At 50.4% G+C, this 12939-nt stretch overlaps 3 protein-coding genes across 6 annotated transcripts in view; 2 read left to right on the forward strand and 1 right to left on the reverse strand.

Annotated features, from left to right (window-relative positions):
• LOC1269356 (uncharacterized) overlaps positions 1–12939 on the reverse strand; it is a 35182-nt gene that overhangs the window by 6944 nt on the left and 15299 nt on the right. Inside the window, exons 1-2 of one of the 3 annotated variants that reach the window (XM_061646580.1) lie at positions 7909–9056; positions 7082–7598 (exon numbers count right to left, since the gene is read on the reverse strand). In XM_061646580.1, the coding sequence (XP_061502564.1) occupies positions 7082–7598; positions 7909–8063 (672 nt within the window). In that variant the 5' untranslated portion in view covers positions 8064–9056. Of the gene's footprint in view, positions 1–7081; positions 7599–7908; positions 9057–12939 lie in introns of those variants that run through there. The other 2 variants (XM_061646581.1, XM_061646579.1) reach the window with 2 other exon arrangements.
• On the forward strand, positions 10162–12916 carry LOC11175789 (uncharacterized). 2 transcript variants are annotated; one of them, XM_003436015.2, is made up of 2 exons: positions 10162–10381; positions 10444–12916. In XM_003436015.2, the coding sequence occupies exons 1-2, from the start codon at positions 10359–10361 to the stop codon at positions 11492–11494; spliced, it is 1074 nt and encodes a 357-aa protein (XP_003436063.2). In that variant the 5' UTR covers positions 10162–10358; the 3' UTR covers positions 11495–12916. The 2 variants fall into 2 exon arrangements, with proteins under 2 accessions (XP_003436063.2, XP_061502578.1); XM_061646594.1 differs by having other exon boundaries at positions 10470–12916.
• Positions 11526–12916, forward strand: LOC133391568 (uncharacterized). The gene is made up of 2 exons (XM_061646595.1): positions 11526–11667; positions 11727–12916. The coding sequence occupies exons 1-2, from the start codon at positions 11630–11632 to the stop codon at positions 12826–12828; spliced, it is 1140 nt and encodes a 379-aa protein (XP_061502579.1). The 5' UTR covers positions 11526–11629; the 3' UTR covers positions 12829–12916.

A 12939-nucleotide genomic window follows, 5' to 3' on the forward strand; every position in this document is an offset into this window, starting at 1 on the left:
CTTTAAATTGATTTGTTATTTGTTATTTATTAATTAAAATTGAGTACTTTTTGTGCTTGAGTAACTTGAGTACCAATTTTGATCGATTTCTGGTTAATTAGTGATGAAGTTTTCGAGTCTGGTCGCTTGGCACATCTCGACTACTAATCCTTTAGGTCTGAACGAATGATATGCTTGGCCTAAGCCGTTTAATTCGATTAGTATTACAGGGTTTCGAATCATATAAGGGAATAGTTCAATCACTTATGGGAATGTTGCAAATCGGTAGGGAAATGTAGCAAGAAAGCTGTGGAAGTTTGCAACCATATAGGGAAGTGTTGGATACAAGGAGGCTTCGAATTGATACCGATGATGTTGTCTAAAAAACATCATTTGAAGTTGTTTTCGTCTTGCCTTCAGCTGTACACATGACAAACTAAATAAATCCACTAAATCCAAGATGACAGCTCCACAGTATGCTTTCAAAATTCCCCTAGTCTATTGCAACACTTCCCTACATGATTGCAAACTTCCACAGCTTGCTTGCAACATTCCCCTACCGATTTGCAACATTCCCCTAGGTGATTAGACTATTCCCCTATAATGATTCGAAACCCTCTATTTTTCCTCTTTAGTTTTCCGCTGGAAACGTAGCAAAACTGTTAACAAAAGCTGTTCTTTAAAAAAAAAAAGTCAAATAGAAAACACCCACAACCCCAAGGAGATAATTTAGAGAGGCGCTTTTGTTCATTGAAACGCTTGTACCGCCGGTTCGGGTGACAATCGCCCGTCATTAATCTGCTGCGTCAGTTCAATCAATTAGAGACTCGACTCAAACTCATTTACGTTTTGTTTTGTTTTTTTTCTTCTTGTGTTTTTTGCATCATGATACTTAATAGCAATCTTCTCGTTAAATAGCACTTTCACTCAAACGCGGGCCACTGGGATAGTTAAAAACGGGGAAGAGTAAATTTCTTTACAGGCATGAAAAAGGCACCGTCGAGGCTGGTGATCTTTCCCGCCTGGTGCCGCTTTTGGTTTCACTTTTTTTCTGTCTTACCCGCTTGCACTTGAACGTTAGTGCAAAATCAGTAATTAAACCAAAGCAAAAGTCATTTTAAAGCAGGAGAAGGAGGCGCGGCGAAGGGATGACCGAAGCTTCAACGCATTTACCGTACCACCCGACATTGATCCTAAAATGTTCGTTGTTATCCCCCCCCCCCCCCCCACCCCTCCCGGTTCTTGTGCAGCCCCTTTTTCATTAGAAGAGGTTATGCACAAATTAAAACCGAAAGCACGTGTGCCGGGCACACCGCGCGCTCATTAAACCAAACGCACTGGGAGGAGCGAAAGTGTAATGCTTCGCTTGGAGTGATTGTGCAAAAGTGGGCTCTTTTTTTGGTGTTAGTGTTTAGTCAATGTCTATGCGGCGCTCTAGTGCACGATCATCATCTTTTGGGCACGTATCGTGTATGCAAATGGGGCATGGAAAATCGTTTGATGCTCTTTACCCGCGCTCCGCGAAAAGCGCGAGTACTTGCAGGGCCAAGGGAGGAGCGAATGCTGCGGAAGAAGGTTATCGTAATAGGGTAAATCTAGCGCAATTCGGGGAAATCGCTGCTTCGCCGCAGCTGAAGATCGGTTATTGACATAAAACCCGCTCCGAAAAGTGCGGCACACGCACAGCACAATACGCGAGAGAGTTTTGCGGTTGGCTCGTTATCATGTGCCCAGTGCCGGACATTGTTTTGGCCAGCAAAGCGAGAAACAAACCCCTATGGTCCGGATTGCGGAAGGCACTCTTGTTGGGACGGTTTGTTTGGGACTTGAGCGCTGAGTAAACACTGATACCGTGTGCTGTCCGAATTCAAAACCACATACAGCAAACCCGATCCCATAAACTACCCCTTAATGAAGCATTTTCCACCACCATCGCGCCCGCACTAAGCAGAGCTTCGGCAAGGAAACGGAACGAGAAAATCACAACATCCCAAAACTGAAATAAAACTACCACTCACGAGGAGACTCGTTGGCAGTTGTAGCGCCAACACGGTCCACCAACCGAACGCGCAAACGGATTCGACGTATCACTCTGTCGGTGGCGCTTCGGTGCGTATTTGGGTGAAATTTTGGATTTCAAATCAAAAACCTTCGTCTGCTCTGTGCCCCTCGCGATGGTAGGTTCGCCTTTCTCCGCGTAACCATTTTACCATTTAATCAGTGCAGCCGGATCAGGGTACGAAATCGTACGAAATAGTTGTGTGCTCGGGCGGGGAAAATGAACACTGGCTGGCAGTTTCTTCCGCCGCGCGCAGGCAGCCGGACATTAAAAGGCCTTTTTCCCCGATCGATCGCAATCAAATTGTCAAACCGTGCCGCTGCCGTTCGGTAATCGGTAAAATGATTTAATAATTAACAAACCATATTTCGAACCAAGGTGATCGTCATGGACAAGCAAAGCAGAAAAAAACCTTAAAACTGACGCCACACACTAAGCGGTATCGGTCGTTATATGGAGTGAAGCAGCTATTTTTATTCCCCCAAATAATGTGCCATTAGAAGAACAGCAATATCATAAAAAAGGCTGCAATTGGCACACTCAGACCCACGCACACACACTAACAACCTTTTGCCGTAATCTTTCCCCACTGTTTGTGTGTGTTTACCATTGCAAATACTGTAATTAGAGCACGTGCAAAAAAAAAAACAAACACACACCACCGCTTTGAAGCTCGGCTCGGGGAATGGTCCCTGTTTGGGAAAAATGGCTACGAAGGAAAAATCGAAAACCAGACTGCCGTTAGTGGCCGCGGAGGCTGCTTCTTGCACCCGGTCTCCAATCACAGCCCCGATGCAGGCAGCACCGTCTAATAGGAGCAGCGCCGAACGGAACTGGTTCTGCATTGATTTGGATCTTGATTTTTCCTCACCAAAGACCGACTCCGGGAGGGAGGCTGCAGAAATGATTGTGGGGTTTTGTGCCTTTTTTTGCGCACCCGTGGTGCAAGTGTTGACTATCTCAGCGGGAAGGTGTACAGGGAAGCTGAGCTGTTTTATTTGCTGTTCAGATTCACTGGTGGTTGTTTTTTTGCGCTACCCTATGCGCTCTAACCTTCAATAAGGTTTCCGTTTTACTTGCACCACCAGTTGGCAAAGTGGGTCGTGCGGCCGGTGTTGAATCGCCACCGTTTACTTTCTTGCAAACGCGGATGCAACCCACCCGTCCCGGGCGTGTGGCCGGATGGATGGTCTTCGGACCGACTGGACGAGTTTTCCTGTTCCGTACCAGTTTCCAGTTCCCCGTTTCCAACGAATTCAATGCCACATTCGTCGCTGGTCTAGGATATCGCTATGTGTTTCGCCGATGAACGGAAGGGGAATTGTAATTGAAAAATTGTTGCAATTAAAGTGTGTCAAACTGAACCAGTTTGAGGAAACGGACCCCCGGTGGACCCGTGGCGCTCACTATCAGCGTTTGGATCGCTGGACTATCATCGGGAGCGTTCGCATTGGGGGTGGGGAGCAAAAAACATGCGCACATACGGATGTGTTATAAGCAAGATCTCCGTACTGCATGCTGACCTACTTTGGGCCGGTAACACAAAGAGCACAAAAGTCCAGGGCAGATAGAAGTGGTGCACACGCACGCACGCTGAATGTGGGTCATCTCTGGTGAGGGTGAGGACACCTAGAAGGGCCCTAAGTAGGACCCCAGTGTAGTTAGATTCTCCTTTCGCTGGTAGATTTAGTTCACGGCGCGCGCTGTTAAAATGATACCTTTGCCTGAGGAAAATGCTTTTGCTCTCATTTAAACGATAGAGGGATAGAAGTTCGGGGGAGGTCAAACACATCCTCTGGACGTGAGTCAGAGCTCCTACAGCTTGCTGCAATCTTTCAAATTGATATTGATGTATTTACAACACACCTAACATTCCAAACCCACCTTTTTAGCTGTGCATGTAACCCACTGTAACACCTTCTTTTTTGTTCCTCTTCTACATTGACCAAAAAACTCTTCAAGGTTTGTTTGTAGTGGGAGGAGCTCGCTAACTCCATGGCACTTGCGTCAACCCCTTAGGTCCGTTACACGGCGGGTGATGATTTATGCACATTTCACAGTTCGTTAAGCAAAGCTGGCGCTTGCTGGCCACCACAGATGAGAATGTGTGTAACAGAGCTTTACTGTGTGTGTGTGTGCGTCTTCTCTATGTGCCACCTTCAGCGAGCGATCATAATTAGTCGCATTATGAGATTTCTTTTCGGACCCCCAAAACACTCTTTCCCTCCCGCTATCCGGTAAGGCCCGAATCCTTCCGAAACGATAGGATTTCACACGATTGGACCGTGTTAAACCGTCCCGCCGAAAAAAGAGAAGAAAAAAAAACCGAGCACTACCGATAGGTGTGAGCGGCCAATTTCACTTTCCACCAATTTACGCTCAACGGCCCGCTCCACCCCGCTGCCCATCGGGCATGCGAGCGTGACGAGTCGTGAGTCGTGAATCGTGCCCCGGTGGTGACGTAGTACGTGCGTGCTGCGGATGGTGGTGCGATGCTGAGGTGCTTACGACTCTCGCGGGTACGCCTTCTGCCTCAAACCCCCCCGTCCCACCTTCGTTTACAAAGCACGCGCCTCATTCACATGCAATGTGCGGCGGGTGCGCAAATGAGGGATCACTTTGACGGTGCGCATGAATATGCGAAATCGTTAAATTACCCCCACGGGCCGAAGCGAGACGCCGGCGCACTGGAAAGCAAACGCTAAAACATTAAGATATATATATATATTCACGACGATCTTGTTTCTTTCTTTTTTTCTTTTTTTTTTTGTTGTTGTTGCTTTGATTTCATCTTTTACATTTTATGGATTTTATGACTATTTAAAACAGGCCCACTCATCGGTGGTGCGATGGTGGCGAACGAGCGGGTTTGGGAATTTTAATGATCGCCCGGGAAAGCTGATGCAGCAGCGGGCCCCGGTTTGCTCGATGCAATCATGCTCATTGCAATCATTGTGTTGCGAACGGCGAAGCTTTACAGCGGAAACTTGTTCGATGCAAAACTCCCAGTTGGAATTGCTTGCAAAATCAAAATCAATCGCTTATATAACTTGACAATGTGGTTTTCTTCATACCATCTCAAGCTGACAGGAATGATATCTCTTCAGAAAACGAAGATGCTCGTTTGGCATCTTCTTTTGCAACGAAAAAGAATAGCGGCTCAAGCAGCAACATCCAAACCAACCTTTCCCCAATCGGCAAAACAGTACGCGATGGTGCGGTTATGATCAGCTGAAGTAGCACGCCAACCACAGGCAACAGGCCATTTGTGTCAGCCCTGTGACATGCCCATAAAACACAATGTACACCGCAAGCACCTAAAGGCCATGCAAGATTGTGGGTCGTTTTGAATGGTTTTTCTTTTTGCATCTAAAACATTCCTCCAGGAGCGATTTCTTTCACCTGTGGAGGATAGATTTTCCTTCCCGGCCGCTAATTGCTTGGCGAAAGATCAACCGTCAGCATTAACGATGGTTTTGTACCAAAAAAAAAAAATGGTTGCTGTGGATGAGTTGTGGAGGAAAAAAAACCCCTCCCCGCATCTACCAACAACGGCGGACAACGGCAAGTCGTTTCCGTTACGGCAAGATGAATTTCTGTGCTCGAACCTCTGTGCCCTCCGGAACGGCTTGGCACGGTTTTTTTTTTTTTTTTTTTGGTTTCGTGCTCATGGTAGCTGTATTGTTTTTGGACCTGCTTTGGGGTCAATCTTTAGGAAAACGAACCTACTTGCACGTTTGGAGGAAGCGGCAGGGAGCGGACGGGAGCGTTGAGTAGTCGGGAGATGAGCACATCGAATAAAACCCAGCGAACGGAACTATCTATCTGGTTCGAAATGAGACGATCGGTCTAGGGTGAGTGATATACTGAGGAAGATATTTCAATCCGTTCCTCTTGCATTCGCCCGGCAGCGTGCGTCGCAGCAGGTGAGCAAAGGTGCAAATATCTTCATCCACCTTGTTCGTTGTCTTAATCGTTTAATACTGTACGCGAAAGAAGACACATGTGTTTAACCATCAAACACAGCAGCACCAATGTGTAAATGGTTAAAGCTGGTTAAAAACTCGCCTTTTCGCATCGCTTTATTCCCCGCGGTTCGTCGCTTTAGCCTTTAAATCCCTGCACACCGGTCCATGGTCAATGTGCTTCGTGGCTTGCATGCGCATCGAGGCAAACCACACACTCTAAGGGGCAGTTTAATTAACACGCGTAATTTTAAACACGCACACCGCTTCCTCGTTCGACCGAGAGATGTTCAATTGCATCTCCGCTTAAGGAAACAAAACCAGCAAACAAACAAACGAAAGCAACTTCAGACGAGTGTTTGTCGACGAATGTCTCTCCGGTACCGGTGAGCATGCTGGAAAATGAAAAAAAAATAAAAAACGATTTAAAGCTGACCGATGCAATGTTTTGCTGCACGCGCCAGTTCCATACACACACACCATTTGCCCCGAACGCTGCGAGCAAACAAACCACGATCGGGCATCCATCTGCGCGTGATTGGATCGATTGTTTTGAAAGGAAAAGAAATTTGTCGAACAATCAACACCGTTTGTGCGCTTTGTTGTTGATTTTGAGCTCGCGATTCCGAATGATTTTCACATGGTAAAATGGGTGGCCGGCCAAATACACTGCCGAAAAACATGCACACACACACACAGCTTTTCCTCATTAGCGAACGTGCGCTGGTGATAAAATCTTTGTTTGCAGAAATGTGCGATCCGTTAATAAAGGTGTGCGTTTGGTTCACTTCCGGAACCAGGGTCTCACACGGTGCACGCGTATATGTGCGGCTGATGCAGCTGTAACAGCTGTGAGATCGAAATAAGCCAGCCCGTAAAGGGAGGGGGAGGAGGTGGTTAGGTAATCGAGCCACCAATAACACCGGGCTGCAGCCGAAAACTGATCCGCTAAATTTGTGTTAATAAATTCGATCATTATTTAACCATGCGAATGATGTTAACGATCAGGAGTCTTGTCAAGTCGTTACAATCGATCACTCTGAGGTTACGGTAACACGGTGGAGAGGTGGTTACTTACCCCGTGTCCTGCACCGCTCAGGTACAGCTGCCTCAGAGGCTCCTGCAGCCCGACCAGGCTGGTCACCTTATCCTTCAGCGGCAACGATCCGAGACACCGGACGCTGAAGCTTTGTACATTGGCCGTGCTGCCACCGTTCTCCTTCGCCACGTCCGTAAACATGCGCTCGATCTGGGCCTGCACGCTGTTGCTGATCTCGCGCCGGGCATCGCTGCCGTGGCGGGACACTCCGCTGGCCGCACCGCCGGCCGAACCGCTCGCACCGGCCGCACCATTGCCGGCGGGACGTTCGGTCGCCCCCGGTGGTCCACCGGTGGCCGGGGGCTGTCCACCGGTACCGGCCGCACTGACGCCACCGAAATCGCGCAAACTGCTCGCCACCGCGCTGATGTCCAGATTGTCGCGATCGTTTATGATGGCACCGGCAAGGCTGCCCCGGCTCAGCCCACTGATCGACGAGGAGCGGCGGCGGCCGTTATGCGAACTGCGATCATCCAACCGCTGGCTTATGATCGATCTGCAAAGAAAGACGTGAGTGAAGGGAAGATCATTGCAATGAGATAGATGGTAAGAAGACGGCAGTGCAGTATCGGTGGTAGTGTATCCTCCCAAGTCCTCTAGTTCCCAATCTAACCCCACAGGGAAGGATTCAGTTAATGGTGGACCGTTTGCTACGATTGTTGCTCTACCCCGCATCGCATTCTACTGCAACGACGCGCTTCTTCTCGCTACAATTAGTACAGCTAGGCTAACGCGCAAATGGGAAGGAGTGGGACGTGGTTAGTGGACTTAGTCTGGGGGCACAACAACTACCGCTTCCACCGTACCCAGTGTGAATAGGATCATCGCCGCAGCCGTAAGGATAGTGGTGGCTACTGTTGCAGTTAGGTTCGCAGCCGCCGGCGTTACTGTTATTGTTATGGTCGTAAAAGCATAGCTGGTGGATTAGGTACACAAAAAAATCACTAACTGTTTGCCACATTGAACCGAAATGTTCGGATGACGATCATCGAGCACGCACTGCTGGTTGCACATTTAAAGCTCTAACGCTCGGCGGGATCGGGCGACAGGCGGTAAGCGACTCGCGACGTGTCGCTTGGCGTTTGGGCACACGGATTCTGTTCTGGGAGGTGGCTGTCTGGACCTGACTTTTACTGCCGTTTCTGTGGGGTCAGTGTCAGTGGGCTGTGGTGTGCTTTCGGGATTAGCCTGAACTGAAGATTAGGAGGAGCGAACACTACGTCAAGTTTGTGCAACACTTATCCACTATGACACTATGGCACTGCGACACGTTGCTTCGTATCGATTCGTACAGCTGCGCATCTTTATCTGCAACAGAACAAAACAGGACCCCTTTCCTCAGGTCATTTGCACTGCTGTCAATGATTTCGCGAGGCACACTTCGCTCCGAGGGAAAGCTTCACCCTTGTTGCACCACTGTACTACGCACTTCGCGGACGCACTTACAGCCGAACACTACACTTTCGCACACTGGCCAAACCGTACTAACAGGAGCGTAACCCAGTCCAGCGTCCAGTGCTGACCCGCTGCTTTCGATGAGGTCGGAAAATTTTAAACATTTATGAGCGATCCACCTTAGTGATGGTTTCGAGGCTTTCGAGGTGTGCCGCCAGTCACGGAATCTCGGTCAATGAAATGCGCTATCAGTTCAAGCTGAAACACTGGCGTAAACTGTAAATTTTGGTAGTGCTGGACGCTACACCACTCGCCCTTGTGCTGGTAAATGATATCACGCCAAACTTTTCACAACAAATTCTGACCAAACAAATGTACAGCAATCCACTGGAACAATGCACTACGCCAATAAATTGTCCCACCAAATGCAAAGCACTACAAATGCCCGTAGGAAAAGATGCAATTTTCTAATCTTCTCAAAAAGCCGCAAAGCAGGAGAAGCACACCCGTACGGTACCGCGCACTGTAAGCTATTGAGCGTCGGGCATCGGAAGCACCGTACCCTAGGTGCGAATAGATCTTCGTTGCGCTCGCTACCACCGCACGCTCGGGCCTACGCTGCTCGAGCACGCGCCACCGACCAAGGATTGTCCATTTCTTTTCCTCTCCATCTTCAGCACACTGCGTGGAGGAGGGGAAGGATGAGGAGGGGGAGGGGTGGGCACTCAGGGGAGGCATAGAAAGAAAAACTACTTTCTAATGCACGAAAGCTTTCGCGAAGCGTGGGCTTTTGGGCTGGCTGTGCTGCGCACGCAGCAACCGCTTGCCTACCTTCAGGGGTTTACGCGCGGTTCGAGCTCGAATTCCAAAGCGCAAAGCGCGGCTTTGATGCGGCCGTTGGTGCAGCGAGGGCCGCGAACGAGGATGTAATGCAACCAGTTTTTCCGGCCCGATGCGATGCGGTGGGGGGGGTGCCCGGAAGCGAAAAATGTCGTTCTCCTCGATCCGAGACCCTATTCCGAGCGGGTTATCTGCGCTGACCCATATCGCGAAGCGGGCGGGCAGCAAGACCTGGATGCTGGCACAAGTGTACGCGCTGCACGCGAAATGACGGTAAGTGTCATTGAAACACGAGCGTAATGAAAATGGGTGACCCACATGTTTCGGCCGCACTGGAGTGGTTTTCCACCAGTCTCCCAGTCCTTGCGCGAAGGACTTTTTGCGATAAACATATGTCACTGTAGTGGCAGCGCACCGAGCCATGTTCACTGCGAGCAACGGGACCGAACGTAGACGCAGACTTACTTACAGAGGAATGCCATTAGAGTGGCATGACACCTCCGGGGTAGAGGGAAGGAAAAAAGTGGCTGTCAGATCGAATGTCTGTCGAGATTTATCTTTATTGCTGTCGAGTCAGTTTTTTTCTAGCGGTGAACTGATTTATCCAGGTCTGGACGACAAACGGCACCTTCTCACTATCAAATCGAGTTGACAAATTAGGATCAAATGGATTTGCTGAGCTCGTCTTTCTGCTATAAGAAAAGAGCAGTTTTTCGTCCTCGTTGAATTGATATTTTATGCGAAATTATTGCTTCATTTAACATAAAATGTATTATAAATTGAAAAAACATACTTCATTTTCGTTACTACCACTTCCACATCAGAACGTTAGTTGGGAATTGCTAAAAGGTAATCAAACATTACCAATGCTATGGTTCTGTGTTTGTTTCGCGCTAGTGTTTGTGAGCTCGCACGTTCAAAACAATCCATTCGCGTACAGCACTCGTGATCAGCCTGACAGCAATCTCTCGGGGAATTTAGTTCATTATCAACAGCCCCATTCGTGGCAAGTGTCAGGAAGATGTTGTTTCTTACCCCGATCAGGTAAGCTTTTATTTATTGTCAAACCATTAAAAAATCATGTCATAGTAATCATTTACTCTCAGTGCCATCTTTCTGATACTTTTTCCAGTGTCCAGCGATGCTCTAAATCTCAGCTGCAGCATCATCCATCCACTGCCGATCCCGGCCGAACGTTACATGTGGACACCGACGCACGGTGTTCCCGGCAAGCAGGAAGAGCACGAGGAAGTTTGCATCATCGCGAGTGCCCGACTGAACAGCACCACCGCCACCAAAGTGCGCTTCCCCAAGCAGCAAACGATCGAACTGTTCTACGCCTCGATCCCTTCCTTTGGGCCCGATCTGTTCGTCCAACTGCACAACGCCACCCTGGCATTGGAGCTTCGCAAGGGCACCGTGACGGAGCTGCGGTACGGTAGCAGCACACTAAACCACTTGAAAATCAGCGACACCGGTCTGGACCATTTCGAAGTGCTGCCCGAGCGCGGCATCCCGCTGCAGACGCTCATCATTCACGAGCGGCTCATTACCGTGCTGCCAGTGAGTGTGAACGTGCTGGCCGGCCTGAAACTGCTCGACCTGTCCGGCTGCTCGCTCACAACGCTTGACCTGAGCGAACTGTTCGGGCTCGATGCACTGATCGCCCTAAACGTTGCCGACAATCAGCTGGCCACGGTTGGAGCGAGCGGCCCAGTGAATCTAACGGCCCTGGCCAAGTTCGATGTGCACCAGAACGAGCTGTCCCAAATCGACCACTTTCCGGACCAGTTTCCCGCCCTCCGGTACACGCGCATCCTGCAGAACCGGTGGGACTGCGAGTGGGTCAGTGCGGTGAGGGAGAAAATTTGGCACCGCAACATTACCGTGCTGGGGACGGACTTTCGGTGCGGCGGGCGCCGAATCAACAACGGTGGGCTGTGCTGTACGTACGCCCACCCGTCCCGGGCACGGTTGGCGATCGCGAAAGCGATGCTGTCCGTGCTGGAGGAGCTGAGTGCGGCGGCGCCCGATGCGCCAGCGATCGGTCCGCTGATAACGTTCAAGGTGTTCGAGAACGAAACCTTGGACGGGGTGGTCGGGGTAGAGATGGAACGCGTTGGAATCTATTTGCAAGATCCGATCGGTGCACCGTAAACAAGATGTCGTTGGTTGTGTGTGTGTGTTTGAGTGCGTTCGGTGTGTTGCTTTTAGGTTTTATTCTTTCAGTCACGATAAGGGATCAGTACAGCGCACCAGCTTGTGATCGGAATCGGTCCAATCGTTCTTGAAATGATCGGTTTCACTCCATTGCCCTTTTTACTATTCATGTAAGTAGTACGCATACACACACACAGTAATCATTTCACCCCTTCTGGTTTCTAATTAGCTCTCTTCTAGCGATCCCACCCTCTCCAGCCAGCAGCAGCAGCAGCAGAAATGCGATCGAATGCTCCCGTGTGCAGCCCAACTCCACCTGCTTCATCGAGGGCGTCGCCTTTGAATCCACCGCCGACGAGTACCTGGCCATCTTCCCCCCGGCAACGCACATAATTATGCAGGCGAGTGAAATTCTACACTTCGCGCCCCATCTGTTCGATGCACTGCCCGGGACGGTCTTCCTAACGCTGAAGGGCAGCATCATTCCGGCGCTTACCTTCCGCTCGGACGAGCTGCGCTCCCTTCGCATCGACGCCACCGAGCTGCGGGAGCTGGCCGTCGCTCCGCTCGTCAATCGACACCTCAACACGCTCATCATCACCGGAAACCCGCTGTCGGTCATTCCACCCACCGTGCGCTACCTGACCGGGCTGTCCATGCTCGACCTGTCCAACAATCGGCTGCAGCACGTGCAGCTCGGCTGGTTCGAACCGATGGCCGGCCTGCTGGTGCTCGACCTTTCGGGCAATCGGATCACACGGCTCGACGTTCACGCGTCCCTGCGGCTGGTGCGGCTGGAAAACTTCTGGACCAACCACAACCAGCTGCGGCGGATTGAGTTTTTCCCTCGGTTTGCACCGGCCCTGCGCCGGGTACGGCTGGTGGAGAACTATTGGGCGTGCGAGTGGGTGGCGCAGGTGCGGGAATTGATTTGGGCCAACCAAATCCAGGTGCACGGTGCAGAGCATGCGTGTCCGGAGGCGCAAGATGGAGGGCTGTGCTGTTACGAGGGTCAACAGCCGTTTAATGAGCTGGACAGTGGTTTGGAGCAGGAGGCGAATGGTGACGATGAAAGAGGACAGTTTGGGAAGACATACGCACGTGTGGAAAGTTATCAGCAGGCGCGGGACCAAAACCACCGGGACAGACAGCCGGGCAGAGCGTGCAACGTGCTGGAGCAGAAGTATCGCACGCTGGTCGATGAGAAGGAACTGCTGGAAAGGCGTTTCATCAACACGGTACGGGAGCTCGAGCGGACTGTGAGACGTTTGACGGCCGAGCTGACCGAAGCACAGGACAGGCTGCGCACGCAGCACGTTCGTTTAGCATGATTAGGTTTGGGTATGGTTACCCGTGTTACGATAAGTCTACAAAAAGTACCAGCCAACACCCCCACTAAATAAATGCACCACAACCACATACCACCGCGAAGCGTGCCAATG

Source organism: Anopheles gambiae, chromosome 2 (assembly GCF_943734735.2).
Source record: "Anopheles gambiae chromosome 2, idAnoGambNW_F1_1, whole genome shotgun sequence".
NCBI lineage: Eukaryota > Metazoa > Arthropoda > Insecta > Diptera > Culicidae > Anopheles > Anopheles gambiae.

Excerpts from the sequence above, each read along its gene's own strand:
- LOC11175789 (XM_061646594.1), top strand. The coding sequence starts at position 10,204 with ATGCTATGGTTCTGTGTTTGTTTCGCGCTAGTGTTTGTGAGCTCGCAC. Across the intron at positions 10,382-10,469 it reads TTGTTTCTTACCCCGATCAG|TGTCCAGCGATGCTCTAAAT; the intron begins GTAAGCTTTTAT and ends TACTTTTTCCAG.
- LOC133391568 (XM_061646595.1), top strand. The coding sequence starts at position 11,630 with ATGATCGGTTTCACTCCATTGCCCTTTTTACTATTCAT. Across the intron at positions 11,668-11,726 it reads TTGCCCTTTTTACTATTCAT|CTCTCTTCTAGCGATCCCAC; the intron begins GTAAGTAGTACG and ends GTTTCTAATTAG.